The sequence below is a fragment of the Mustela putorius genome, unplaced genomic scaffold (genome assembly GCF_011764305.1).
Source record: "Mustela putorius furo isolate JIRA1106 unplaced genomic scaffold, ASM1176430v1.1 tig00000407_pilon_pilon_pilon, whole genome shotgun sequence".
Lineage (NCBI taxonomy): Eukaryota > Metazoa > Chordata > Mammalia > Carnivora > Mustelidae > Mustela > Mustela putorius.
In genome coordinates this window covers 19,441,693-19,469,048 of record NW_025421373.1, presented here as the reverse complement: position 1 = coordinate 19,469,048, position 27,356 = coordinate 19,441,693, and the positions used below count along the sequence as shown (strand labels likewise).

Below are 27,356 nucleotides of genomic sequence, written 5' to 3'. Positions count from 1 at the left end.
TTGTAGTAGGTTATACAAAGTCTTGCCCCTCACCTAGCTCTTACTTCACCAGCCTTGAATTTCACTTTGAGGTCTGCATCAAATTTGCAATCTTCAACTACCTCCTTTTGGGAAAATTCATTTTATATATATGTGTATATATATATTTATATTTATAAGTATACATATACAGAAACATATACAAGCATATCATATATATATACACACACATACACACATATCTGTGTATCTGTCCTGCACTATGTGTGGATGTGGCAAACATTAAAGCAATCAGACCACTTTTTCAGTGCCTCAGAATTTCTCCAAAAGTAGAGCTCTAAGAGACCAAAGGAAAGACATTGGTCTGCATGTGCAGTGCTAAAGTGTCCTGTGCTCTCCTGCAGTCTCCAAACCATGCAACAACCATTTTGACTCTGACTCCTGTGCTAATTTCTGCTCTCAAGGCACTGACTTCACTCTGACATTTAATTTGCCTGTTATCCACTGTCATCTCCATATTTTCAGGCCATAAATGTTTAATTAACATTAGATTAGTTAAACCCAAACTCAGTGTCTAAAGTGGAAGAGTCACACAAGAACTTTCATTTCATTTAATGGCAATAAAAGGAATGTGTTTAGAAATAGATATTCATGAGGAGAAAAAAAAGGCAAACCAACTATTTAACTGAACTGTGCCTAAAACATGGAGCATGTGTTTTTTGCTTAAGAAAAGACATTATTAAATATGAGAAAAAATGGACCTTAAGTGATATCTTGTGGTCACTTATGAACTTACTTATATAATATGAAAAAGGAGATTGTAATATAATGTGTTCATTGGGATGTTAAATTAGTTTCCACATATTCTGAAACCTTTTTGTGATACTACCAAAGGTGGTTACATTATATAATTAAGATTTTACAGATATTTATAGGGAATATTTTCCAAGAGCATTAAAATAGCAGCTTTCATAATATTTTCTGTTTAGAAAATAGCAGGGTCTTCCAGTTCAGAGATATAGAATATAAAATTCATCCTGAATATTAGCTTTATTGATTAATTTATTTTCAGAGTATTTTGTATTATTAAAAATCTGTGCATTTTTATCTTTAGAACAATAGAAGTCAAAATGCATAGTCACATACCTGTGTCTGTTTAGGACCAATATCCATTCTTTCAAGAAGGTCATTTAAAAAAGCTGTAACACTCTCCCAGGGGTAAATACTGTTGGAGCCATCCAGGACTATGACTATGTCTAGTTGGGTGCTGCATTCTGTAACAAAAGGAGTCAACTGTGTAAATTTGGAGTTTGTCTTTTTAGATAGTATGAAGGTGTATGGAGTGTTTTCACAGCTGAAATAAGCTCATTTAAAAAAATAAGCCGATAGGGTGCCTGGGTGACTCAGTGGGTTAAGCCGCTGCCTTCGGCTCAGGTCATGATCTCAGGGTCCTGGGATCGAGTCCTGCATCGGGCTCTCTGCTCAGCAGGGAGCCTGCTTCCATCTCTCTCTCTCTCTCTCTGCCTGCCTCTCCATCTACTTGTGATCTCTGTCTATCAAATAAATAAATAAAATCTTTAAAAAAAAGCAAGCCGATAGTCTACATAGTGGACGCATTGCTTTTATAATCAGAAAAATTAGTTTTAGGAAAATAAAGCTGGGAAATACTACTGCACTCAATAGCAATTGGTTTGTGATTCCTACCAAGTAAAACTCATCTCTACTTAATTTTAATCAACACTGTATAAGTTATCTTTGGAAATTTTCTCAATATGAATTTTATATAACTGCTCTCATTCTGAGTGTATTTCAAATGAGATTACTTTCTTCAAAGAGACTCACTCTTTAAATAAAAACAATGTGACAGCTTTAGCTATGATGTTTAAACAAGACTCTGTTAAAGGTTATTTACACTAATAATCGGCTCCAAAAATAGCAGTGGGGTTTGGTTATATATTGGCAAAGCAAAACATTTACCTAAATTGGTAATGCTGGTAGCTGAGAAAATACTTCAGGCTGTTTGGTATGCTCCTCTGTATACACATGTCTCATTCACTGCTTAGACTTTTCAAACATGTAAGAACATTGCATAAAATGCGTACCTCGTACGGGAGCAATGGAGTTCATGACTTGAAATGTGGGGCTGACGTCGGAACAGATTCCAGTTGTGTAATGCAAATGTCCACATCTATAGGCATATAAAGGGCCACATGCCTTTTAAAAATTAAAAACCATAAGATTAAAAATTATATAACAGGTTTTTATAAAGACTTAACAATGACAGCATTCCTGGTTCATTAACTAACTCTTTGCTTTCTTACCAGAAACCCTCCGTTTGGGTTGGTGACTAAAGTTGATCCAAATGTCATGTTCTCCTTGACTTCCGTGACATTGGGAATTGATGTATTAACTAAAAATAGAATAACATTTTATGAGGGTGGAAAATAGTATAATTAAGTGTCTTTTCATTAAGACATCCTATTTGTTTTGCTCATATCATAGCACATTCTTGTTCTGATTCAACTAAATAGTCTTCAAAGTATTATTAAGGAATATAATGAAAAAGCTAAGGCTAAAAACCTGGCTTATATCCCAGAAACTTTGTCTGGATAACTGTCTCAAATAGTTTTGTTGAACTGGAAAAGAATGCAGAACGATTGGGGTAATGAGAGAATGTGGGATAGCCTTTCACACATTTTTGCTAATTAAAACAAATAAAATACTTAATCTCATAATATTATAGGTATAATGTAAACTTACATACCTCTCTTGCATCTTATGTCTATATGTTTATAAATAACTAATGATAAAACGTGATTTCTGACGAGGGAAAGTGAGTAGTAGAGGAGGAAAAAACCCTTCAAATATAAGTTTATGACCATTAATTTCACCATCATAGAGACATCATGAGGGTAACAAAGAAAACTGGAGCAAGAATGGACAGTGGTCAGGACATCTGGACAGAAGAAAGACAATGAAGGGACCCCATTTGACATTCAAGATAAGAACACTGGATCTTGAAGCATGCCAACCTGGGGCGCCTGGGTGTCTCAGTGGGTTAGGCCGCTGCCTTCGGCTCAGGTCATGATCTCAGGGTCCTGGGATCGAGTCCTGCGTCGGGCTCTCTGCTCAGCAGGGAGCCTGCTTCCCTATCTCTCTCTCTCTGCCTGCCTCTCCATCTCCTTGTGATTTCTCTCTGTCAAATTAATAAATAAAACCTTTAAAAAAATTAAAAATAAAAAAAGAAGCATGCCAACCTGGCAAAATTGGCAAGAATTTCCAGTTATTCATATTGAAAAAAGAAAAAAAAAAAAAAACTTTGGACGGGACACCTGGGTGGCTCAGTTGGTTAAAGGGCTGCCTTAGGCTCGGGTCATGATCCCAGCGTCCTGGGATAGAGTCCCACATCGGGTTGCTCAGCAGAGAGCCTGCTTCTGCCTCTGCCTCTGCCTGCCACTCTGTCTGCCTGTGCTCACTCTCTCTGACAAAACAAAACAAAACAAAACAAAACAAAACAACAACTTTGGACAGGAAAATCAAAATCTTCTAAATCCTGCTTAGCAGAATGTTGAAATATTTGAAAGTGGTAAAACTCAGGTTCAAGAAAGATTTATTTCACTGGTCATGCCGAGAAGTCTTTCCTACCTAAAACTATATATAATTTCAAGTGGGGAATGGAAGCAGAGATTCTCGAATGGTCACATTGTCTTCCTACTCTGACAATGGTCTTTGTCCCAGAGTTTAGTCTGGTTTGCCTTGAAAGCACCTGGAACTGGCCAATTGTCTCCACTGGTCTTAAATAATCTGGATTAGAGTTTTTTATACTAGAGTAGACCCAGGATGAAGATTCTTGGGACGATAGGGACTATAGCAGGAACTTCTCCACTGTTGTTGGTGTAGTTAAAATCTCCATGCTAATGTTAAAACTCTATTACAGTTTCCAGTAATGAAAGTGTAGCTCCTATCAGAACAAGTCTTTTGCAAATAACAACTATAACTCTAGGAAAAGGAGAAAAAAAGTAAAACCATCTGAAGGCATTGGAAAGCAACCAAAAGCAGACAGAAACTGGAGGCAAGTATGTACTTGTAAGAAAAGATTAGCACTGGGTGAGTTTCCTGTTTATATTTTTGTTTTCCCCGAAGAGAAGACCCTCATCAGTGGCTAAACCACAAATAAAATTCAATGTCTTAATGTTTTGAAGAAACAGAGGACAGAAATTAGAGTAATGATAGCAACTGCCAAGTGAGGGGGATTTATGTTGGAAAGTAGAACCACAAAAAGAGAACTCCAACATATACATGTATGTTCTGTCCAAATATGTGAAGGACTTGAACTGTGCATGTTCAGGGTAAACTTCAGACAGCTCTGCTACAGTTAGAAGACTTGAATAGAGATTTTGACTGCTTCTCACTACAGTTTGGAAATTGGGTTCAGCCAAGTAAACTGTCTGCTAAACCAAAAAGTTAAGAGTATTCAAAGACACTTAAAAGATCTAAAATCTCCACACTTCTAACTCAAAAGTATAATCCAGGATACAATTCAAAATTATTAAACACAAGACAAAACAGGAAAATATGACTCAGCCTCAAGAGAAAGGTAAAAAATGGAAAGTGATATTGAGACATTCCAAATGTTATAATTACCAGGCAAGGATATTAAAACAGTTATTATAACTATGTTCATGAATATAAAGGAAAAATATTCATAATAAACAAATAGGAAATTGAAAAAAAGAAAACCAAAAAATGCAATATTTGAAATTAAACTTGTACAATATATATTAATTTAATGGTTTTAACACTGTATAGAACACTGATGGGATTCTAATTCTTGGATAGTTCTAGAAGGAATTTTTTAGTCATGTTCTAATTATAGTGATATTTCTATCCAATATATCTATTTCTATGTAAATTTGCTTTGTGTTATTCTCTTTAAAAGAATTTATATATTACAATTCCTGTTCTATTTTCTTTAAAAAAAGAAGCAATTCAGTTTTTTGGAGGCAATGTAATGGGTGGGGTTATTTGGAAAGTTCTCTTATTTCTAAATCTATGGATATTTTATCATGAATTCTAAAGCAAATGAAGGGCAGACAGAATCAAAATGTCATTTTATGTGAATCTGAAAGATAAGAAATGAAGAATGTTTACAGATTCTTGCAATCTTTTCTTGAGTTAAATTTTATTTTTAATGAGAATACTGGGTATAATTTAGGATCAGACTTTAGCGTTTTAACTTTACATACCTGGTAGATCCAACTTTATGCAAGGTAAGGGTTTGCCTCTCCCAACTGGACACTTGTAGACATCACCAGTTCTGTTCTTGGGTTGACCAACTAAAGGAGAACCAATAAGCACCCTGGAAGTTAAATAACTCAATTAACATTTTCAAATAAAAGGAAACATTTTATTTTATTTTATGATGAGTTCTATGACAATGACAGTAATTCTCATAGACATAATCAGATTTTTACCCTCTGTTATTAATGTAATGTTATTAAAAATAAGCTGAGTATCTTCAAATTGCAGGTTGATTTGTATTAAAAAACCTTAAGAGGAGTGCCTGGGTGGCTCAGTGGGTTAAAGCCTCTGCCTTCGGCTCAGATCATGATCCCAGGGTCCTGGGATCGAGCCCCACATCGGGCTCTCTGCTTTGCAGGGAGCCTGCTTCCTCCTCTCTCTCTGCCTGCCTCTCTGCCTACTTGTGATCTCTGTCTGTCAAACAAATAAATAAAATCTTTAAAAAAAATGTTTAAAAAACCTTAAGATATATAGAGGAGAGATTTCAGTATGTTTTATTTATTGTATTATATATTACTTTATTATATATTTTAATTGGGGGCTAAAATAGTAATTACTTTTAAGCCTGCTGCTGTGTTAGTTTAGAAAACATACATGGAAGTATAAATGACTTTTCCTATGAACTGATAATTCATAGAGAAATTAGCAAATATAAACATTTGATTACCATAAGATTTAATATCAGTATATACTAGTTTGTAAGCACTTAGAAAATAAGGATAGTTGTGGGCCCAGGTTAAAATCATTTACTGTCTTTTTGGACAGAATTATAGAGTCATTTTAATAATAATTAATGAAGAAATATAGTCATGATTTATTTCAGTACAAGGAAGCGATTTAACAAAGTTTCCTGTGATATCTTCAGGAATAGGGTAGATGAATGTGGTTGAGTGTTAAGGCACTAGGGTCGATTCACAGCTGCTGATTGACTGCTGGCTCAGAAGCTATATACAAATGCTGATTACTATCAACCAAAGGACTTTAATTATGTGCCATAAGAATGTACTTGAGATTGTCTTAGCCTGTATCTTTGTTTATGACTTTTGTGACGATACGGAAGGCATAAGGTTATGCATCAAGTAAATCAATATATCTATTTGGGCAGTCAGAAGTTTCTCAACATTCTGGAATAAGAAACTTAATAAACTAGTTAAAACTTAATATGAAACTATGTAAATAACTTCACTTAGCTGCGTACTATTATCTACATGAATACAGGATATGGGCAACCTGATTTAATAGGAGTTCATGTAAAAAAGACATGGGGGACTTGTCCATAACAAGTAAACATGAGCCAACAGTGTATTTTAGTATCAAAAATGCTAATGTGACCTCAGACTGCATTGCTGGAAATAAGATGCCCTGGTCAAGGAAAGTGATCACCCCTCTATGCTTTGCACTGTCAGACCATGTCTGTAATCTCCAAATTAAGGGGGATATAGGCACAATGGGATGTATTTAGAAGTTATGACTCAGATGGCTAAGTGTCTGGTAATTTTGTCAGACCAGAGATACTTGAGGGAAAGTTGGGGATGCTTAGCATAAATATATATGTATATAATCTGAAGGAAAGTTGAGAGGTTCCACAGGAGTGTAGGTGTTGAAGGCATGTATTTAAAAAGAAGTCTAGGGGCACCTGGGTGGCTCAGTGGGTTAAGTCTCTGCCTTTGGCTCAGGTCATGATCTCAGGGTCCTGGGATGGAGGCCTGCATAGGACTCTCTGCTCAGCAGGGAGCCTGCTTCCCCTCTCTCTCTGCCTGCCTCTTTGCCTACTTGTGATCTCTCTCTCTGTCAAATAAATGAATAAAATCTTTAAAAAAAAAAAAAAAGAAACCTAAATATTTGAAAGTCTCTTATGATGAAAAGAAATGGGATTTTTTGGTGCAAATTCTTTGGGTAAAGGAAGTAGTAATGAAAATGTTTTATAACATGCAAATATTGAATTGTTGAACAGGATCCTTAAAATATAGCTATGATATAATGCTTTTGTAAAGCCATTTTGATATCATAAATAACCATAAAAATGCTTAAATCTTTTAATGCATAATTCTTACTTCTGGAAATCTATCCTAAAAAAGTGGCCTAAATTAAGAGAAAAAGCTTAATGTATAAAAATAATGCTCATAGTGTTATATATAATATAAAAAATAAAAAATATATAATCAACAGCAAGAACTAAGTATCACAGGGCTATTCTATAGAGTACTGCAATCATTAAAAATAATAGTTAATGAGATTGTGTGGTGATATTAAAATCATTTATGATCTAATTCAAAGTAAAAGTCTGCCTCATTTAGTGAAAACCTGTGACAATTCGAAGAGAATGATACCAAATTACATTGAATGTACTCCTCACAATAGCAATGACAACAACAGCTAGCACTTAATTAAATCTATACCTTCTCCCATATACTGTATAAGTGCTTTCCATATAAGTAATTTAATCCTCTCCATTAAACACAGCATGACCTTTGGTGCCAGACTTCATGCATTCAAATCATGGCTTTGTCACTTACTCAGCTATATGATTTAGGACAAGTCACTTACCCTCTGTGCCTTAGTTTCTTCATCTGTAAGATGGAACTACTATATCTATGTAAAACATAGATTAAGAGGGAGTTCATAAAAAAATTATATTAAGGAAATTATGGTTAGTGTTCTTTCCCCAATATTTTCAAAGCTTTTTATAATGTGATTGATTAAATTAAATTAATAGTTAAGAGAGTTTAGAGAAAAGTAGTGAGCCCACTATTATGAAAAATATTTAAGTTGAGGCTAGTCAGATTGAAAAATGTTTATTAAGAACATTTTGCAGGCCCAGCATGTACACTAGGTCCTAGGGATACGAATTAATAGAATTTTCCTAGGTTGCTTAAAACCTAGGGGGGAAGCAGAACTATAAATGGACTATTACAATACTGGATAGGTAAAAACTTGGTGCAACATCTGCAAGATCTTAGGAGCAGGAAGAAACAGCTCCTTTGGTGAGTTCAAGTAGCTCAGCATAGCTGGAGTAGAAGTAGAGCCTGTCAAGCCAAACAGTGTCCAGATCATGAACATTCCTAGAGTCTGGTTTGAGAACTTTGGGTTTATCACATGGAGGGGAGAGTTGGGAATCATGCATGCTTTTAATGATCAAAAGCTGTGTGGAGTTTATCAGCTTGCAGTGCTATGAATCAACAGGGAAAGGGGCAAACTAGACTCAGAGCGTGAAGGTGAGAGTTTCTAGATCTAGACAAGAAAACAGGACCTGAATTTAGGAAGTGGAGAAGAAGGGAGAACCAATTCTATAAGTAGAATATAAGCTGTCTTACTTTGAGTACTCTCAAAAGCAAAGACTTCAGTGTAGGTAGATTTTGGGGAGGCAATTCTAAGCCCACACAAAGGTGAGGGTGGGGAAAAAGGTAGAGAGAAGAGAAGCCAGTAGAGTGCATTGATAATAGGTTCTTTCTTTCTTTCTTTCTTTCTTTCTTTCTTTCTTTCTTTCCTTCTTTTTTACTATACCTAGTCTTTATTTTTTTATTTTTAAAATTTATTTTTATTTTTTTTATAAACATATAATGTATTATTAGCTCCAGGCGTACAGGTCTGTGAAAGGCCAGGTTTACACACTTCACAACATTCACCATAGCACATACCTTCCCCAATGTCCATAACCTCACCACCCTCTTCCGATCCCCCTCCCCCAGCAACCCTCAGTTTGTTTTGTGAGATTAAGAGTCTTTTATGGTTCGTCTCCTTCCCAATCCCATTTTGTTTCATTTATTCTTTTCCTATCCCCCCAAACCCCCCACGTTGCATCTCCACTTCCTCATATCAGGGAGATCATATGATAGTTGTCTTTCTCTGATTGACTTATTTCCCTAAGCATAATATCCTCTAGTTCCATCCATGTCATCGCAAATGGCAAGATTTCATTTCTTTTGATGGCTGCATAGTATTCCATTGTATATATATACCACCTCTTCTTTATCCATTCATCTGTTGATGGACATCTAGGTTCTACCCATAGTTTGGCTATTGTGGACATTGCTGCTATAAACATTCGGGTGCACATGCCCCTTTGGATCACTCCATTTGTATCTGTAGGGTAAATACCCAGTAGTGCAATTGCTGGATCATAGGGTAGCTCTATTTTCAACTTTTTGAGGAACCTCCATGCTGTTTTCCAGAGTGGCTGCACCAGCTTGCATTCCCACCAACAGTGTATGAGGGTCCCCCTTTCTCCACATCCTCGCCAGCATCTGTCATTTCCTGACTTGCTAATTTTAGCCAGATAATATGCTATTTCTACCGGCCTCTGGGCTCAGTCTTGCTGGTGGCCATCTCAGAAAGCACGTGGAACATATCTGAGCATGGTTGAGGCCCCAAGCATAAATAATACCACCTTCGGAGAGTACACAGTAAAAACAGAGTTATAGGGGAAAAAAAAAAAAAACACAAGATTTTAATGAGCAAAGGAAGAAAATTGATAGGAGTGTCCAGAGAAGGAGAGAGAGAATCAGGAAACAGTGGTATCACAAAAGCCAAAGCAGAAAGAATATAAAAAATGGGAGCCATGAGTAAAGGGCAGACATTTTCAAGACGTTTGGCTAAAAATGAGGGAGATGGGCCATGTCAACATTTGTGGGCTTTTTTTCCCCCGCAGGCAAACCATCAAGTGTTTGAAGTGAGTTTAATGTTATTATAGAAGGCATGCATACATTGAAAAATGATGTTGAGAAAGAACTAGTAATATAAGAAAGGCTATTACAGAAGAGAGGGCAGAGCCCCTGAGCTGGTAGAAGGGGTGAATCCAGAAGGAAAAATTTGTCTTAGACACGAGGAAAGGTCACTGATTCCCTAGGCAGGGATCTGGGTGCCTCAATATTCAGAGGTTTGAAACCAGTGTAGATGACTTGGAAATTTTTCATATTCTTTATAATATGACATTGTCCTTCACTGTCCTTCCCTAAGACAGAATCTGTATTTCCTACTGTCAAACAGGGACTTACTTGATAAATAGAAGGCAGCAGAAATGGCGATGTGACTCCTGAGGCTTGAGTAATGTATAGAATTGTCAAATCAATACATTGTACACCTGAAGTTAATGTAACATTGTATGTCAACTCTACTTCAATAATTTAAAAAAAATGCATTACAGATTCCACTTCACTCTTTTGGAAATCTGAGAGTATATGCTGTGAAGAAACCCAGTCTAGACTAACGAAGGATGAGAGGCCACATGGGGAGAAGCAGTGCTTGTGTCAACAGCATGAAATGCCAGGCATGTGAGTTAAACCATCTTAGACCCTCCAGTCCCAACTGAGGTACCAGATGAGCATTCATGCAGTTCCCCAGTTAACAGGGGAACACCTAGGCAATCCTCAAATTCTTGAGAAATAATAAGCAGTATTGTTTGAGCTCACTAAGTTCTGAGATGATTTGTTATATACCAAGAGCTACCTGAAACAGGAAGGGATGATAAAGTTTTAATCTAGGGCCCCTCCCCCCCTTCTTTCCTTAACTTCCTTCCTTCCTTCTCTGAAAATAGTAGCAATTGCCATCTCATGAGATTTAGGGAGAGAGGGAGTCAGCTGGTGGGCTTGGGGAGATTTAATTTAGATTTAAACTGACAGGGCCTATGTGAACCAATCAGACAGCCCCTCGGGCAAAATGGAGGTCAGGGATGTTTTGAAAGTTGTTTCCACTGCAGATGCAACATAGGCCTCCAAAGACCCTTCATCCAAATAGACAAGTTATAAGTGTGTGGAAGAGTACTGATTTGTTTAGAGCACATTAACGAGGGAAAAACTCAGATAATTGATGGAAAACGAGTTCTGGGTGGCATGTTATTGGTAAAGTTGTTGTGAATTGTGAACAGGAGAGGAGAGAGATCGTGGGCAGCCCAGGCAAAGTGGAAAGTAGGAGAGCAAGTGCTGAAAACAAGGGTGAAGAGAAGGCCCGGGTGGTGGGAACACAGTGTAGATCTTCTGTATACACTGGAGCAAGAAGTTTGAGAGTGGCACGCAGCTGACTTTAAAGGAAAGGCTCTGTAGTTTATATTCGATTTCTAGGGCAACAGAAAGCCCCTATAGTATGGCTCTCACTGGAAAGAACCTGAAATAGAAACTGGAGTCATGGCCCATTGTGTAGTCTGGATAAGCAAGCACTGAGGTGTGAGAGCTCAGAATATGGTAGGGGAGTAGGCCAGGCTCGAGACAGGGAGCACAAGAGCTGGAATGAGTGGTAAAAAATGGGTTTTCGGGAATAGGATCTAAAATGATTTTATGTGTTTTCCTAGGAGCAATTTTTCTGACATCAAGCTTGCAGCTCTGAAAAGTACATATATTTACTACTTAATCTGAAGTAAGTCTCACTTTTCCCCAGATTCATAAAAATAATAAGATCTTAGAAGAGTATCAGCATAGTCTTTATGGAATTTCAGGAATCTTCAGAATTCTATCAATCCCTTTTTTTTTCTCATATCCTTATCACATTCTGACTAATGATATAACCTACCTGTTTATTGCATTTATTATTCATGTTTTTGTTCCCTTCTTCCCCAGTAGAATATAACCTTCACAATAGCCGGAATTTTTATCTATTTTGTTCGCTCATATACCCTTAAGGCCTATAACAGTGCCCGAAACAAAAGAGGTATTCAGTAAGCATTTACTAAGTGAATGAATTAATGATTATATCAAATGCCCTAAGAATCTGAATAAGAACTGGGAATTTATGACTCCTGTGACCAACTAAGAGGTCCTAATTGTGAAGTTTTCTTTTCCATTTTAGAGGTGGAATGTTTTGCTTTAGAAGAACGCCATATATGCCTTTGGTATGAAACAGGTGGCATTTCCACAGGTCATGGTACCAGAGAGTCCTTGTTGTTACAGGACAGAATTGGCTGAAAGTCAGAAGGCTGGTGTTCCATGTCCTGGCCCTGACACATACTTGCTATATTGAACTCTTGGCAGTTCATTCTCTGAGTCCCAGTTTCCGGTCTAGAAAATGAGGATGGTAACAATGATATCTGCTCAAACCCATATGGTCACTGTGAAGACCCAAGACACATTGTGGTCATGATTTATTTCAGTCCAAGGAAGCCATTTAACAAAGTTTCCTGTGATATTCAGGAATAGGGTAGATGAATGTGGTTGAGTGTTAAGGCACTAGGGTCGATTCACAGCTGCTGATTGACTGCTGGCTCAAAAGCTATATACAAATGCTGATTACTATCAACCAAAGGACTTTAATTATGTGCCATAAGAATGTACTTGAGATTGTCTTAGCCTGTATCTTTGTTTATGACTTTTGTGACGATACGGAAGGCATAAGGTTATGCATCAAGTAAATCAATATATCTATTTGGGCAGTCAGAAGTTTCTCAACATTCTGGAATAAGAAACTTAATAAACTAGTTAAAACTTAATATGAAACTATGTAAATAACTTCACTTAGCTGCGTACTATTATCTACATGAATACAGGATGTGGGCAACCTGATTTAATAGGAGTTCATGTAAAAAAAAGACATGGGGGACTTGTCCATAACAAGTAAACATGAGCCAACAGTGTATTTTAGTATCAAAAATGCTAATGTGACCTCAGACTGCATTGCTGGAAATAGATGCCCTTGTCAGGAAAGTGATCACCCCTCTGTGCTTTGCACTGTCAGACCATGTCTGTAATCTCCAAATTAAGGGGGACATAGGCACAATGGGATGTATTTAGAAGTTATGACTCAGATGGCTAAGTGTCTGGTAATTTTGTCAGACCAGAGATACTTGAGGGAAAGTTGGGGATGCTTAGCATAAATATATATGTATATAATCTGAAGGAAAGTTGAGAGGTTCCACAGGAGTGTAGGTGTTGAAGGCATGTATTTAAAAAGAAGTCTAGGGGCACCTGGGTGGCTCAGTGGGTTAAGTCTCTGCCTTTGGCTCAGGTCATGATCTCAGGGTCCTGGGATGGAGGCCTGCATAGGACTCTCTGCTCAGCGGGGAGCCTGCTTCCCCTCTCTCTCTGCCTGCCTCTCTGCCTACTGTAATCTCTCTCTCTGTCAAATAAATGAATAAAATCTTAAAAAAAAGAAATCTAAATATTTGAAAGTCTCTTATAATGAAAAGAAATGGGATTTTTTGGTGCAAATTCTTTGGGTAAAGGAAGTAGTAATGAAAATGTTTTATAACATGCAAATATTGAATTGTTGAACAGGATCCTTAAAATATAGCTATGATATAATGCTTTTGTAAAGCCATCTTTGATATGCATAAATAACCATAAAAATGTTTAAACCTTTTAATGCATAATTCTTACTTCTGGAAATCTATCCTAAAAAAGTGGCCTAAATTAAGAGAAAAAGCTTAATGTATAAAAATAATGCTCATAGTGTTATATATAATATAAAAAATAAAAAATATATAATCAACAGCAAGACTAAGTATCACAGGGCTATTCTATAGAGTATTGCAATCATTAAAAATAATAGTTAATGAGATTGTGTGGTGATATTAAAATCATTTATGATCTAATTCAAAGTAAAAGTCTGCCTCATTTAGTGAAAACCTGTGACAATTCGAAGAGAATGATACCAAATTACATTGAAGGTACTCCTCACAATAGCAATGACAACAACAGCTAGCACTTAATTAAATCTATACCTTCTCCCATATACTGTTCTAAGCGCTTTCCATATAAGTAATTTAATCCTCTCCATTAAACACAGCATGACCTTTGGTGCCAGACTTCATGCATTCAAATCATGGCTTTGTCACTTACTCAGCTATATGATTTAGGACAAGTCACTTACCCTCTGTGCCTTAGTTTCTTCATCTGTAAGATGGAACTACTATATCTATGTAAAACATAGATTAAGAGGGAGTTCATAAAAGAATTATATTAAGGAAATTATGGTTAGTGTTCTTTCCCCAATATTTTCAAAGCTTTTTATAATGTGATTGATTAAATTAATAGTTAAGAGAGTTTAGAGAAAAGTAGTGAGCCCACTATTATGAAAAATATTTAAATTGAGGCTAGTCAGATTGCAAAATGTTTATTAAGAACATTTTGCAGGCCCAGCATGTACACTAGGTCCTAGGGATACGAATTAAAAGAATTTTTCTAGGTAACTTAAAACCTAGGGGGGGAAGCAGAACTATAAATGGACCATTACAATACTGGATAGGTCAAAACTTGGTGCAATATCTGCAAGATCTTAGGAGCAGGAAGAAACAGCTCCTTTGGTGAGTTCAAGTAGCTCAGCATAGCTGGAGTAGAAGTAGAGCCTGTCAAGCCAAACAGTGTCCAGATCATGAACATTCCTAGAGTCTGGTTTGAGAACTTTGGGTTTATCATATGGAGGGGAGCCTTGGGAATCACGCATGCTTTTAATGATCAAAACCTTTGTGGAGCTTATCTGCTTGCTGTGCTGTGAATAAACTGGGAAAGGGGCAAACTAGACTCAGAGAGTGAAGGTGAGAGTTTCTAGACCCAGACAAGAAAACAGGACCTGAATTTAGGAAGTGGAGAAGGGAGAACCAATTCTATAAGTAGAATATAAGCTGTCTTACTTTGAGTTCTCTCAAAAGCAGACTTCGGTGTAGGTAGATTTTGGGGAGGCAATTCTAAGCCCACAGAAAGGTGGGGGTGGGGAAAATGATAGAGAGAAGAGAAGCCAGTAGAGTGCATTGATAATAGATTCTTTCTTTCTTTCTTTCTTTCTTTCTTTCTTTCTTTCTTTCTTTCTTTCTTCCTTTCTTTCTTTATTTCTTTCCTTCTTTTTTACTATATCTAGTCTTTATTTTTTTATTTTTAAAATTTATTTTTATTTTTTTATAAACATATAATGTATTATTAGCCCCAGGGGTACAGGTCTGTGAATCGCCAGGTTTACAGACTTCACAGCACTCACCATAACACATACCTTCCCCAATGTCCATAACCTCACCACCCTCTTCCGATCCCCCTCCCGCAGCAACCCTCAGTTTGTTTTGTGAGATTAAGAGTCTTTTATGGTTCGTCTCCTTCCCAATCCCATTTTGTTTCATTTATTCTTTTCCTATCCCCCCAAACCCCCCACGTTGCATCTCCACTTCCTCATATCAGGGAGATCATATGATAGTTGTCTTTCTCTGATTGACTTATTTCCCTAAGCATAATATCCTCTAGTTCCATCCATGTCATCGCAAATGGCAAGATTTCATTTCTTTTGATGGCTGCATAGTATTCCATTGTATATATATACCACCTCTTCTTTATCCATTCATCTGTTGATGGACATCTAGGTTCTTCCCATAGTTTGGCTATTGTGGACATTGCTGCTATAAACATTCGGGCGCACTTGCTCCTTTGGATCACTCCATTTGTATCTGTAGGGTAAATACCCAGTAGTGCAATTGCTGGATCATAGGGTAGCTCTGTTTTCAACTTTCTGAGGAAACTCCATGCTGTTTTCCAGAGTGGTTGCATCAGTTTGCATTCCCACCAACAGTGTATGAGGGCCCCCCTTTCTCCGCATCCTCCTCGCCAGCATCTGTCATTTCCTGACTTGTTGATTTTAGCCAGATAATATGTTATTTCTACCGGCCTCTGGGCTCAGTCTTGCTGGTGGCCATCTCAGAAAGCACGTGGAACATATTTGAGTATGGTTGAGGCCCCAAGCATAAGTACTACCGCCTTAGGAGAGTACACAGTAAAAAGAGTTTTAGGAAAAAAAAACACACAAGATTTTAATGAGCAAAAAAAGAAAAACTGATAGGAGTGTCCAGAGAAGGAGAGAGAGAATCAGGAGGAAACAGTGGTATCACAAAAGCCAAAGCAGAAAAAATATAAAAAATGGGACCCATGAGTAAAGGGCAGACTTTATTTCAAGATGTTTGGCTAAAAATGAGGGAGATGGGCCATGTCAATATGTGTGGGCTTTTTTCCCCCCCAGGCAAACCATCAAGTGTTTGAAGTGAGTTTAATGTTATTATAGAAGGCATGCATACATTGAAAAATGATGTTGAGAAAGAACTAGTAATATAAGAAAGGCTATTACAGAAGAGAGGGCAGAGCCCCTGAGCTGGTAGAAGGGGTGAATCCAGAAGGAAAAATTTGTCTTAGACACGAGGAAAGGTCACTGATTCCCTAGGCAGGGATCTGGGTGCCTCAATATTCAGAGGTTTGAAACCAGTGTAGATGACTTGGAAATTTTTCATATTCTTTATAATATGACATTGTCCTTCACTGTCCTTCCCTAAGACAGAATCTGTATTTCCTACTGTCAAACAGGGACTTACTTGATAAATAGAAGGCAGCAGAAATGGCGATGTGACTCCTGAGGCTTGAGTAATGTATAGAATTGTCAAATCAATACATTGTACACCTGAAGTTAATGTAACATTGTATGTCAACTCTACTTCAATAATTTAAAAAAATGCATTACAGATTCCACTTCACTCTTTTGGAAATCTGAGAGTATATGCTGTGAAGAAACCCAGTCTAGACTAACGAAGGATGAGAGGCCACATGGGGAGAAGCAGTGCTTGTGTCAACAGCATGAAATGCCAGGCATGTGAGTTAAACCATCTTAGACCCTCCAGTCCCAACTGAGGTACCAGATGAGCATTCATGCAGTTCCCCAGTTAACAGGGGAACACCTAGGCAATCCTCAAATTCTTGAGAAATAATAAGCAGTATTGTTTGAGCTCACTAAGTTCTGAGATGATTTGTTATATACCAAGAGCTACCTGAAACAGGAAGGGATGATAAAGTTTTAATCTAGGGCCCCTCCCCCCCTTCTTTCCTTAACTTCCTTCCTTCCTTCTCTGAAAATAGTAGCAATTGCCATCTCATGAGATTTAGGGAGAGAGGGAGTCAGCTGGTGGGCTTGGGGAGATTTAATTTAGATTTAAACTGACAGGGCCTATGTGAACCAATCAGACAGCCCCTCGGGCAAAATGGAGGTCAGGGATGTTTTGAAAGTTGTTTCCACTGCAGATGCAACATAGGCCTCCAAAGACCCTTCATCCAAATAGACAAGTTATAAGTGTGTGGAAGAGTACTGATTTGTTTAGAGCACATTAACGAGGGAAAAAAACTCAGATAATTGATGGAAAACGAGTTCTGGGTGGCATGTTATTGGTAAAGTTGTTGTGAATTGTGAACAGGAGAGGAGAGAGATCGTGGGCAGCCCAGGCAAAGTGGAAAGTAGGAGAGCAAGTGCTGAAAACAAGGGTGAAGAGAAGGCCCGGGTGGTGGGAACACAGTGTAGATCTTCTGTATACACTGGAGCAAGAAGTTTTTGAGAGTGGCACGCAGCTGACTTTAAAGGAAAGGCTCTGTAGTTTATATTCGATTTCTAGGGCAACAGAAAGCCCCTATAGTATGGCTCTCACTGGAAAGAACCTGAAATAGAAACTGGAGTCATGGCCCATTGTGTAGTCTGGATAAGCAAGCACTGAGGTGTGAGAGCTCAGAATATGGTAGGGGAGTAGGCCAGGCTCGAGACAGGGAGCACAAGAGCTGGAATGAGTGGTAAAAAATGGGTTTTCGGGGATAGGATCTAAAATGATTTTATGTGTTTTCCTAGGAGCAATTTTTCTGACATCAAGCTTGCAGCTCTGAAAAGTACATATATTTACTACTTAATCTGAAGTAAGTCTCACTTTTCCCCAGATTCATAAAAATAATAAGATCTTAGAAGAGTATCAGCATAGTCTTTATGGAATTTCAGGAATCTTCAGAATTCTATCAATCCCTTTTTTTTTCTCATATCCTTATCACATTCTGACTAATGATATAACCTACCTGTTTATTGCATTTATTATTCATGTTTTTGTTCCCTTCTTCCCCAGTAGAATATAACCTTCACAATAGCCGGAATTTTTATCTATTTTGTTCGCTCATATACCCTTAAGGCCTATAACAGTGCCCGAAACAAAAGAGGTATTCAGTAAGCATTTACTAAGTGAATGAATTAATGATTATATCAAATGCCCTAAGAATCTGAATAAGAACTGGGAATTTATGACTCCTGTGACCAACTAAGAGGTCCTAATTGTGAAGTTTTCTTTTCCATTTTAGAGGTGGAATGTTTTGCTTTAGAAGAACGCCATATATGCCTTTGGTATGAAACAGGTGGCATTTCCACAGGTCATGGTACCAGAGAGTCCTTGTTGTTACAGGACAGAATTGGCTGAAAGTCAGAAGGCTGGTGTTCCATGTCCTGGCCCTGACACATACTTGCTATATTGAACTCTTGGCAGTTCATTCTCTGAGTCCCAGTTTCCGGTCTAGAAAATGAGGATGGTAACAATGATATCTGCTCAAACCCATATGGTCACTGTGAAGACCCAAGACACATTGTGGTCATGATTTATTTCAGTCCAAGGAAGCCATTTAACAAAGTTTCCTGTGATATTCAGGAATAGGGTAGATGAATGTGGTTGAGTGTTAAGGCACTAGGGTCGATTCACAGCTGCTGATTGACTGCTGGCTCAAAAGCTATATACAAATGCTGATTACTATCAACCAAAGGACTTTAATTATGTGCCATAAGAATGTACTTGAGATTGTCTTAGCCTGTATCTTTGTTTATGACTTTTGTGACGATACGGAAGGCATAAGGTTATGCATCAAGTAAATCAATATATCTATTTGGGCAGTCAGAAGTTTCTCAACATTCTGGAATAAGAAACTTAATAAACTAGTTAAAACTTAATATGAAACTATGTAAATAACTTCACTTAGCTGCGTACTATTATCTACATGAATACAGGATGTGGGCAACCTGATTTAATAGGAGTTCATGTAAAAAAGACATGGGGGACTTGTCCATAACAAGTAAACATGAGCCAACAGTGTATTTTAGTATCAAAAATGCTAATGTGACCTCAGACTGCATTGCTGGAAATAGATGCCCTTGTCAGGAAAGTGATCACCCCTCTGTGCTTTGCACTGTCAGACCATGTCTGTAATCTCCAAATTAAGGGGGACATAGGCACAATGGGATGTATTTAGAAGTTATGACTCAGATGGCTAAGTGTCTGGTAATTTTGTCAGACCAGAGATACTTGAGGGAAAGTTGGGGATGCTTAGCATAAATATATATGTATATAATCTGAAGGAAAGTTGAGAGGTTCCACAGGAGTGTAGGTGTTGAAGGCATGTATTTAAAAAGAAGTCTAGGGGCACCTGGGTGGCTCAGTGGGTTAAGTCTCTGCCTTTGGCTCAGGTCATGATCTCAGGGTCCTGGGATGGAGGCCTGCATAGGACTCTCTGCTCAGCGGGGAGCCTGCTTCCCCTCTCTCTCTCTGCCTGCCTCTCTGCCTACTGTAATCTCTCTCTCTGTCAAATAAATGAATAAAATCTTAAAAAAAAGAAATCTAAATATTTGAAAGTCTCTTATAATGAAAAGAAATGGGATTTTTTGGTGCAAATTCTTTGGGTAAAGGAAGTAGTAATGAAAATGTTTTATAACATGCAAATATTGAATTGTTGAACAGGATCCTTAAAATATAGCTATGATATAATGCTTTTGTAAAGCCATCTTTGATATGCATAAATAACCATAAAAATGTTTAAACCTTTTAATGCATAATTCTTACTTCTGGAAATCTATCCTAAAAAAGTGGCCTAAATTAAGAGAAAAAGCTTAATGTATAAAAATAATGCTCATAGTGTTATATATAATATAAAAAATAAAAAATATATAATCAACAGCAAGACTAAGTATCACAGGGCTATTCTATAGAGTATTGCAATCATTAAAAATAATAGTTAATGAGATTGTGTGGTGATATTAAAATCATTTATGATCTAATTCAAAGTAAAAGTCTGCCTCATTTAGTGAAAACCTGTGACAATTCGAAGAGAATGATACCAAATTACATTGAAGGTACTCCTCACAATAGCAATGACAACAACAGCTAGCACTTAATTAAATCTATACCTTCTCCCATATACTGTTCTAAGCGCTTTCCATATAAGTAATTTAATCCTCTCCATTAAACACAGCATGACCTTTGGTGCCAGACTTCATGCATTCAAATCATGGCTTTGTCACTTACTCAGCTATATGATTTAGGACAAGTCACTTACCCTCTGTGCCTTAGTTTCTTCATCTGTAAGATGGAACTACTATATCTATGTAAAACATAGATTAAGAGGGAGTTCATAAAAGAATTATATTAAGGAAATTATGGTTAGTGTTCTTTCCCCAATATTTTCAAAGCTTTTTATAATGTGATTGATTAAATTAATAGTTAAGAGAGTTTAGAGAAAAGTAGTGAGCCCACTATTATGAAAAATATTTAAATTGAGGCTAGTCAGATTGCAAAATGTTTATTAAGAACATTTTGCAGGCCCAGCATGTACACTAGGTCCTAGGGATACGAATTAAAAGAATTTTTCTAGGTAACTTAAAACCTAGGGGGGGAAGCAGAACTATAAATGGACCATTACAATACTGGATAGGTCAAAACTTGGTGCAATATCTGCAAGATCTTAGGAGCAGGAAGAAACAGCTCCTTTGGTGAGTTCAAGTAGCTCAGCATAGCTGGAGTAGAAGTAGAGCCTGTCAAGCCAAACAGTGTCCAGATCATGAACATTCCTAGAGTCTGGTTTGAGAACTTTGGGTTTATCATATGGAGGGGAGCCTTGGGAATCACGCATGCTTTTAATGATCAAAACCTTTGTGGAGCTTATCTGCTTGCTGTGCTGTGAATAAACTGGGAAAGGGGCAAACTAGACTCAGAGAGTGAAGGTGAGAGTTTCTAGACCCAGACAAGAAAACAGGACCTGAATTTAGGAAGTGGAGAAGGGAGAACCAATTCTATAAGTAGAATATAAGCTGTCTTACTTTGAGTTCTCTCAAAAGCAGACTTCGGTGTAGGTAGATTTTGGGGAGGCAATTCTAAGCCCACAGAAAGGTGGGGGTGGGGAAAATGATAGAGAGAAGAGAAGCCAGTAGAGTGCATTGATAATAGATTCTTTTTCTTTCTTTCTTTCTTTCTTTCTTTCTTTCTTCTTTCTTTCTTTCTTCTTTTCTTTCTTTATTTTCTTTCCTTCTTTTTTTACTATATCTAGTCTTTATTTTTTTATTTTTAAAATTTATTTTTATTTTTTTATAAACATATAATGTATTATTAGCCCCAGGGGTACAGGTCTGTGAATCGCCAGGTTTACAGACTTCACAGCACTCACCATAACACATACCTTCCCCAATGTCCATAACCTCACCACCCTCTTCCGATCCCCCTCCCGCAGCAACCCTCAGTTTGTTTTGTGAGATTAAGAGTCTTTTATGGTTCGTCTCCTTCCCAATCCCATTTTGTTTCATTTATTCTTTTCCTATCCCCCCAAACCCCCCACGTTGCATCTCCACTTCCTCATATCAGGGAGATCATATGATAGTTGTCTTTCTCTGATTGACTTATTTCCCTAAGCATAATATCCTCTAGTTCCATCCATGTCATCGCAAATGGCAAGATTTCATTTCTTTTGATGGCTGCATAGTATTCCATTGTATATATATACCACCTCTTCTTTATCCATTCATCTGTTGATGGACATCTAGGTTCTTCCCATAGTTTGGCTATTGTGGACATTGCTGCTATAAACATTCGGGCGCACTTGCTCCTTTGGATCACTCCATTTGTATCTGTAGGGTAAATACCCAGTAGTGCAATTGCTGGATCATAGGGTAGCTCTGTTTTCAACTTTCTGAGGAAACTCCATGCTGTTTTCCAGAGTGGTTGCATCAGTTTGCATTCCCACCAACAGTGTATGAGGGCCCCCCTTTCTCCGCATCCTCGCCAGCATCTGTCATTTCCTGACTTGTTGATTTTAGCCAGATAATATGTTATTTCTACCGGCCTCTGGGCTCAGTCTTGCTGGTGGCCATCTCAGAAAGCACGTGGAACATATTTGAGTATGGTTGAGGCCCCAAGCATAAGTACTACCGCCTTAGGAGAGTACACAGTAAAAAGAGTTTTAGGAAAAAAAACACACAAGATTTTAATGAGCAAAAAAAGAAAACTGATAGGAGTGTCCAGAGAAGGAGAGAGAGAATCAGGAAACAGTGGTATCACAAAAGCCAAAGCAGAAAAAATATAAAAAATGGGACCCATGAGTAAAGGGCAGACTTTATTTCAAGATGTTTGGCTAAAAATGAGGGAGATGGGCCATGTCAATATGTGTGGGCTTTTTTCCCCCCCAGGCAAACCATCAAGTGTTTGAAGTGAGTTTAATGTTATTATAGAAGGCATGCATACATTGAAAAATGATGTTGAGAAAGAACTAGTAATATAAGAAAGGCTATTACAGAAGAGAGGGCAGAGCCCCTGAGCTGGTAGAAGGGGTGAATCCAGAAGGAAAAATTTGTCTTAGACACGAGGAAAGGTCACTGATTCCCTAGGCAGGGATCTGGGTGCCTCAATATTCAGAGGTTTGAAACCAGTGTAGATGACTTGGAAATTTTTCATATTCTTTGTAATACGACATTGTCCTGCACTGTCCTTCCCTAAGACAGAATCTGTATTTCCTACTGTCAAACAGGGACTTACTTGATAAATAGAAGGCAGCAGAAATGGCGCTGTGACTCCTGAGGCTTGAGTAATGTATAGAATTGTCAAATCAATACATTGTACACCTGAAGTTAATGTAACATTGTATGTCAACTCTACTTCAATAATTTAAAAAAATGCATTACAGATTCCACTTCACTCTTTCGGAAATCTGAGAGTATATGCTGTGAAGAAACCCAGTCTAGACTAACGAAGGATGAGAGGCCACATGGGGAGAAGCAGTGCTTGTGTCAACAGCATGAAATGCCAGGCATGTGAGTTAAACCATCTTAGACCCTCCAGTCCCAACTGAGGGTACCAGATGAGCATTCATGCAGTTCCCCAGTTAACAGGGGAACACCTAGGCAATCCTCAAATTCTTGAGAAATAATAAGCAGTATTGTTTGAGCTCACTAAGTTCTGAGATGATTTGTTATATACCAAGAGCTACCTGAAACAGGAAGGGATGATAAAGTTTTAATCTAGGGCCCCTCCCCCCCTTCTTTCCTTAACTTCCTTCCTTCCTTCTCTGAAAATAGTAGCAATTGCCATCTCATGAGATTTAGGGAGAGAGGGAGTCAGCTGGTGGGCTTGGGGAGATTTAATTTAGATTTAAACTGACAGGGCCTATGTGAACCAATCAGACAGCCCCTCAGGCAAAATGGAGGTCAGGGATGTTTTGAAAGTTGTTTCCACTGCAGATGCAACATAGGCCTCCAAAGACCCTTCATCCAAATAGACAAGTTATAAGTGTGTGGAAGAGTACTGATTTGTTTAGAGCACATTAACGAGGGAAAAACTCAGATAATTGATGGAAAACGAGTTCTGGGTGGCATGTTATTGGTAAAGTTGTTGTGAATTGTGAACAGGAGAGGAGAGAGATCGTGGGCAGCCCAGGCAAAGTGGAAAGTAGGAGAGCAAGTGCTGAAAACAAGGGTGAAGAGAAGGCCCGGGTGGTGGGAACACAGTGTAGATCTTCTGTATACACTGGAGCAAGAAGTTTGAGAGTGGCACGCAGCTGACTTTAAAGGAAAGGCTCTGTAGTTTATATTCGATTTCTAGGGCAACAGAAAGCCCCTATAGTATGGCGCTCACTGGAAAGAACCTGAAATAGAAACTGGAGTCATGGCCTATTGTGTATTCTGGATAAACAAGTACTGGGGTGTGAGAGCTTAGAATATGGTAGGGGAGTAGGCCAGGCTCGAGACAGGGAGCACGAGAGCTGGAATGAGTGGTAAAAAATGGGTTTTTGGGAATAGGATCTAAAATGATTTTATGTGTTTTCCTAGGAGCTATTTTTCTGACATCAAGCTTGCAGCTCTGAAAAGTACATATATTTACTACTTAATCTGAAGTAAGTCTCACTTTTCCCCAGATTCATAAAAATAATAAGATCTTAGAAGAGTATCAGCATAGTCTTTATGGAATTTCAGGAATCTTCAGAATTCTATCAATCCCTTTTTTTTTCTCATATCCTTATCACATTCTGACTAATGATATAACCTACCTGTTTATTGCATTTATTATTCATGTTTTTGTTCCCTTCTTCCCCAGTAGAATATAACCTTCACAATAGCCGGAATTTTTATCTATTTTGTTCGCTCATATACCCTTAAGGCCTATAACAGTGCCCGAAACAAAAGAGGTATTCAGTAAGCATTTACTAAGTGAATGAATTAATGATTATATCAAATGCCCTAAGAATCTGAATAAGAACTGGGAATTTATGACTCCTGTGACCAACTAAGTGGTCCTAATTGTGAAGTTTTCTTTTCCATTTTAGAGGTTGAATGTTTTGCTTTAGAAGAATGCCATATATGCCTTTGGTATGAAACAGGTGGCATTTCCACAGGTCATGGTACCAGAGAGTCCTTGTTACAGGACAGAATTGGCTGAAAGTCAGAAGGCTGGTGTTCCATGTCCTGGCCCTGACACATACTTGCTATATTGAACTCTTGGCAGTTCATTCTCTGAGTCCCAGTTTCCGGTCTAGAAAATGAGGATGGTAACAATGATATCTGCTCAAACCCATATGGTCACTGTGAAGTCCCAAGACACTTTGTGTCATGAAATATGGAAAACTATTATTTCAAATTTTAGTGCAAGTTTGCTTTAGCTCATTGCATTTTATCTCTATTCAATTTTTGCTTTTTCTATGGCACTATTGCAATGATCTGTGTGCAGAGTATGAGGATTAAAGAATGTTCTGGATTTCATTATTGATCTCTAGAGAAACACCTGATTAACTCAAAGATCATTAAAGTGAGAGAAATAATTTTTACTACACCCATTCTAAAGTGACTAATTCTGATTCTTATTCACTTATTTTAAAAGTTCATGCTATACTCTGTTCTCATGAAAAAACTCTAGTTATAATAGAATTTAGTAACCTGAGAAAAGTTTGCCGTTCATAATAGTCATTCTTGTCATCATAACCATTATTTTACTTATTTGAGGAAAATATTCTTATGTTTTTTTCCTCTGAAAAATGTAGTTTTCTAGAGATTATTGTCTCATATTTATACTATTTCACGAACACTCTTTTCACCTAACTCTTTTTTTCATGTCCACGCCAAAATCACTATCAGAGCGCCAAACACCCCTGCTAGCCAGCCTTTTTTTTTTTTTTTTTTTTTTTTCCTTAATGAATGGAGTGTTTGGTCATTTTGGAGAATGAGGTTACATAGTGGCCTCATTAGTTGTATTACTTTCAGTCGTGAAAGGTTTAGGGGTGAAAATGAGGTGCACCAAAGAAAGGACAAGTGTAGCAAGAATGAAATTTCAACTTCAAAAGATATTATAAACAATGGAAAATAAATATTATATTAAAATTATAAGAGAAAATGTGATAGAACATTTGAAAATCTTTTTACCCCAAGCTTGAATAGGCCTTACTTAAAACACGCATACATTGGAAAGTGATCATCAGTCACATTAGTTCACTGATAAACCTTACTTGGCATAAAGCAGGGTCCTCTAGGGGAAAGGCCAGGAAGCCAACATATTTTGAAATATATTGGGCAGAGGATTGACTAGGAAGGTATCTGCATCATGAAAACCTACCTTGAGAGGCAGGCCCACTGAAGTCACTGAATGAATGGCTGCTGGAACAGCAGTTAAAAGGGTTGATGCACATATTAAAGGAGTGAAGCAAAGGAGCCACAGAGTGGAAAGCTCCGAGACAACAACGCGTATTTTCCCACTTGGTGGACAGTTTGCCGTACTGGTGATTACCACTAGATCTGGAAAGCTTGTGCAATGCTGAGCACATTTAAGTTTCTTCTCTTCAAAGCAAAATTATTAAACTAATTGTGTTCTTTGTGAATTTTTCTGAACCACATTGCAGTTACTTGGATGTTTCAGTTCATGCTAGTCATAACGAACAACGGCTGATCTTAATCAGAGGTATAATGTGTTCTGATACTGAGAAAACATGTGGTTTCTGAGCCAAGTATATAAAGTAAATTACACTTCCTAGTAAACTTTTGAAAGGTAAAGGGGACAAAAGGCTGACTTTTTTGGTTAACTTTTAATTATTTCCAAAGAATTAAAGTAATGTTTTTCAAATGCACAGACTACACTTGTAACGGACCAAGTGTAGTCTTGCCTCCTTCTTGAGGCAAACTTCAGCCAAGATGTAATATGGGTCAGGTTGATTTTTTTTTTTTAAAAATCTGAGGTTGATGAGCTTCCAAAACCTGAGCAGTAAATATGATTTATAAAGGTACCCACCTCTGGAGAAAAACTGAGTAACAAAATCCATGTTCTCTCAAGTATGTCAATTATTCCATAGTCCATTTCTTAAAGTAAGTCTGCATCCTATCTGATTTTATAAACACTTACAGAATATCCAAACATGTTTCTAAAGTTTATTTTGCATCACCAGTGGCTGGATCTCTTTAGAACAATATGCTGCTACCAAACCATCCTTAAGCATTTGGACATTTAGATTTTTGTGGTTTGTTTACTTTTAAATTCACTTTTGTTGTTCTGATTTTTCACACTTATTATATAAAATCATTTTAAATATGGAATGCCAGAATGGAATTAAATTATCTGACCTCCTTATACATTCAAATGTTCACAAATTCTCACATGTATATTAACATGAAAAGTATAAAACTGCAAAGAGTAATTATTGGCATTTACTTCTTAATATAGTTCTAATTAAAAAAAAAAAAAAAAAAAAAGCACCAGACTGGGAGTGGAGAGACATGAGATCTAGTTTCAGCTCTGGCCCTAAGTAGTTACAGTTCCCTGTGGAAGTCACTATAAAAAAGCAAAAGCAAAAGCAAAACCAAATACTTTATTGAAATATGATTGACATATTAAGAGTTGTACATACTTAATGTATACAGTTTGATGAGTTTGGAGACAAGTATACCACAGTCTATGTTAAAGCATCACCACAGTCTATGCCATAAACATATATATTGCTTCCACAGGTTTCCTCCAACCCTCTTTAGTTATTATTATTATTTCAGGATAAGAACACTTAACATAAGACCTACCTTCTTTTTTAAAATACTTCTGATTTTAGTTAATT

General features: G+C 37.4%; 1 protein-coding gene across 2 annotated transcripts in view; it reads right to left on the bottom strand.

Annotated features, from left to right (window-relative positions):
* ITGA1 (integrin subunit alpha 1) overlaps positions 1–27,356 on the bottom strand; it is a 175,616-nt gene that overhangs the window by 89,806 nt on the left and 58,454 nt on the right. For both annotated transcript variants that reach the window (XM_004737905.3, XM_013051321.2), the window contains exons 3-6: positions 5,226–5,338; positions 2,301–2,389; positions 2,082–2,193; positions 1,126–1,253 (exon numbers count right to left, since the gene is read on the bottom strand). In XM_004737905.3, the coding sequence (XP_004737962.1) occupies positions 1,126–1,253; positions 2,082–2,193; positions 2,301–2,389; positions 5,226–5,338 (442 nt within the window). The remainder of the gene's footprint in view (positions 1–1,125; positions 1,254–2,081; positions 2,194–2,300; positions 2,390–5,225; positions 5,339–27,356) is intronic.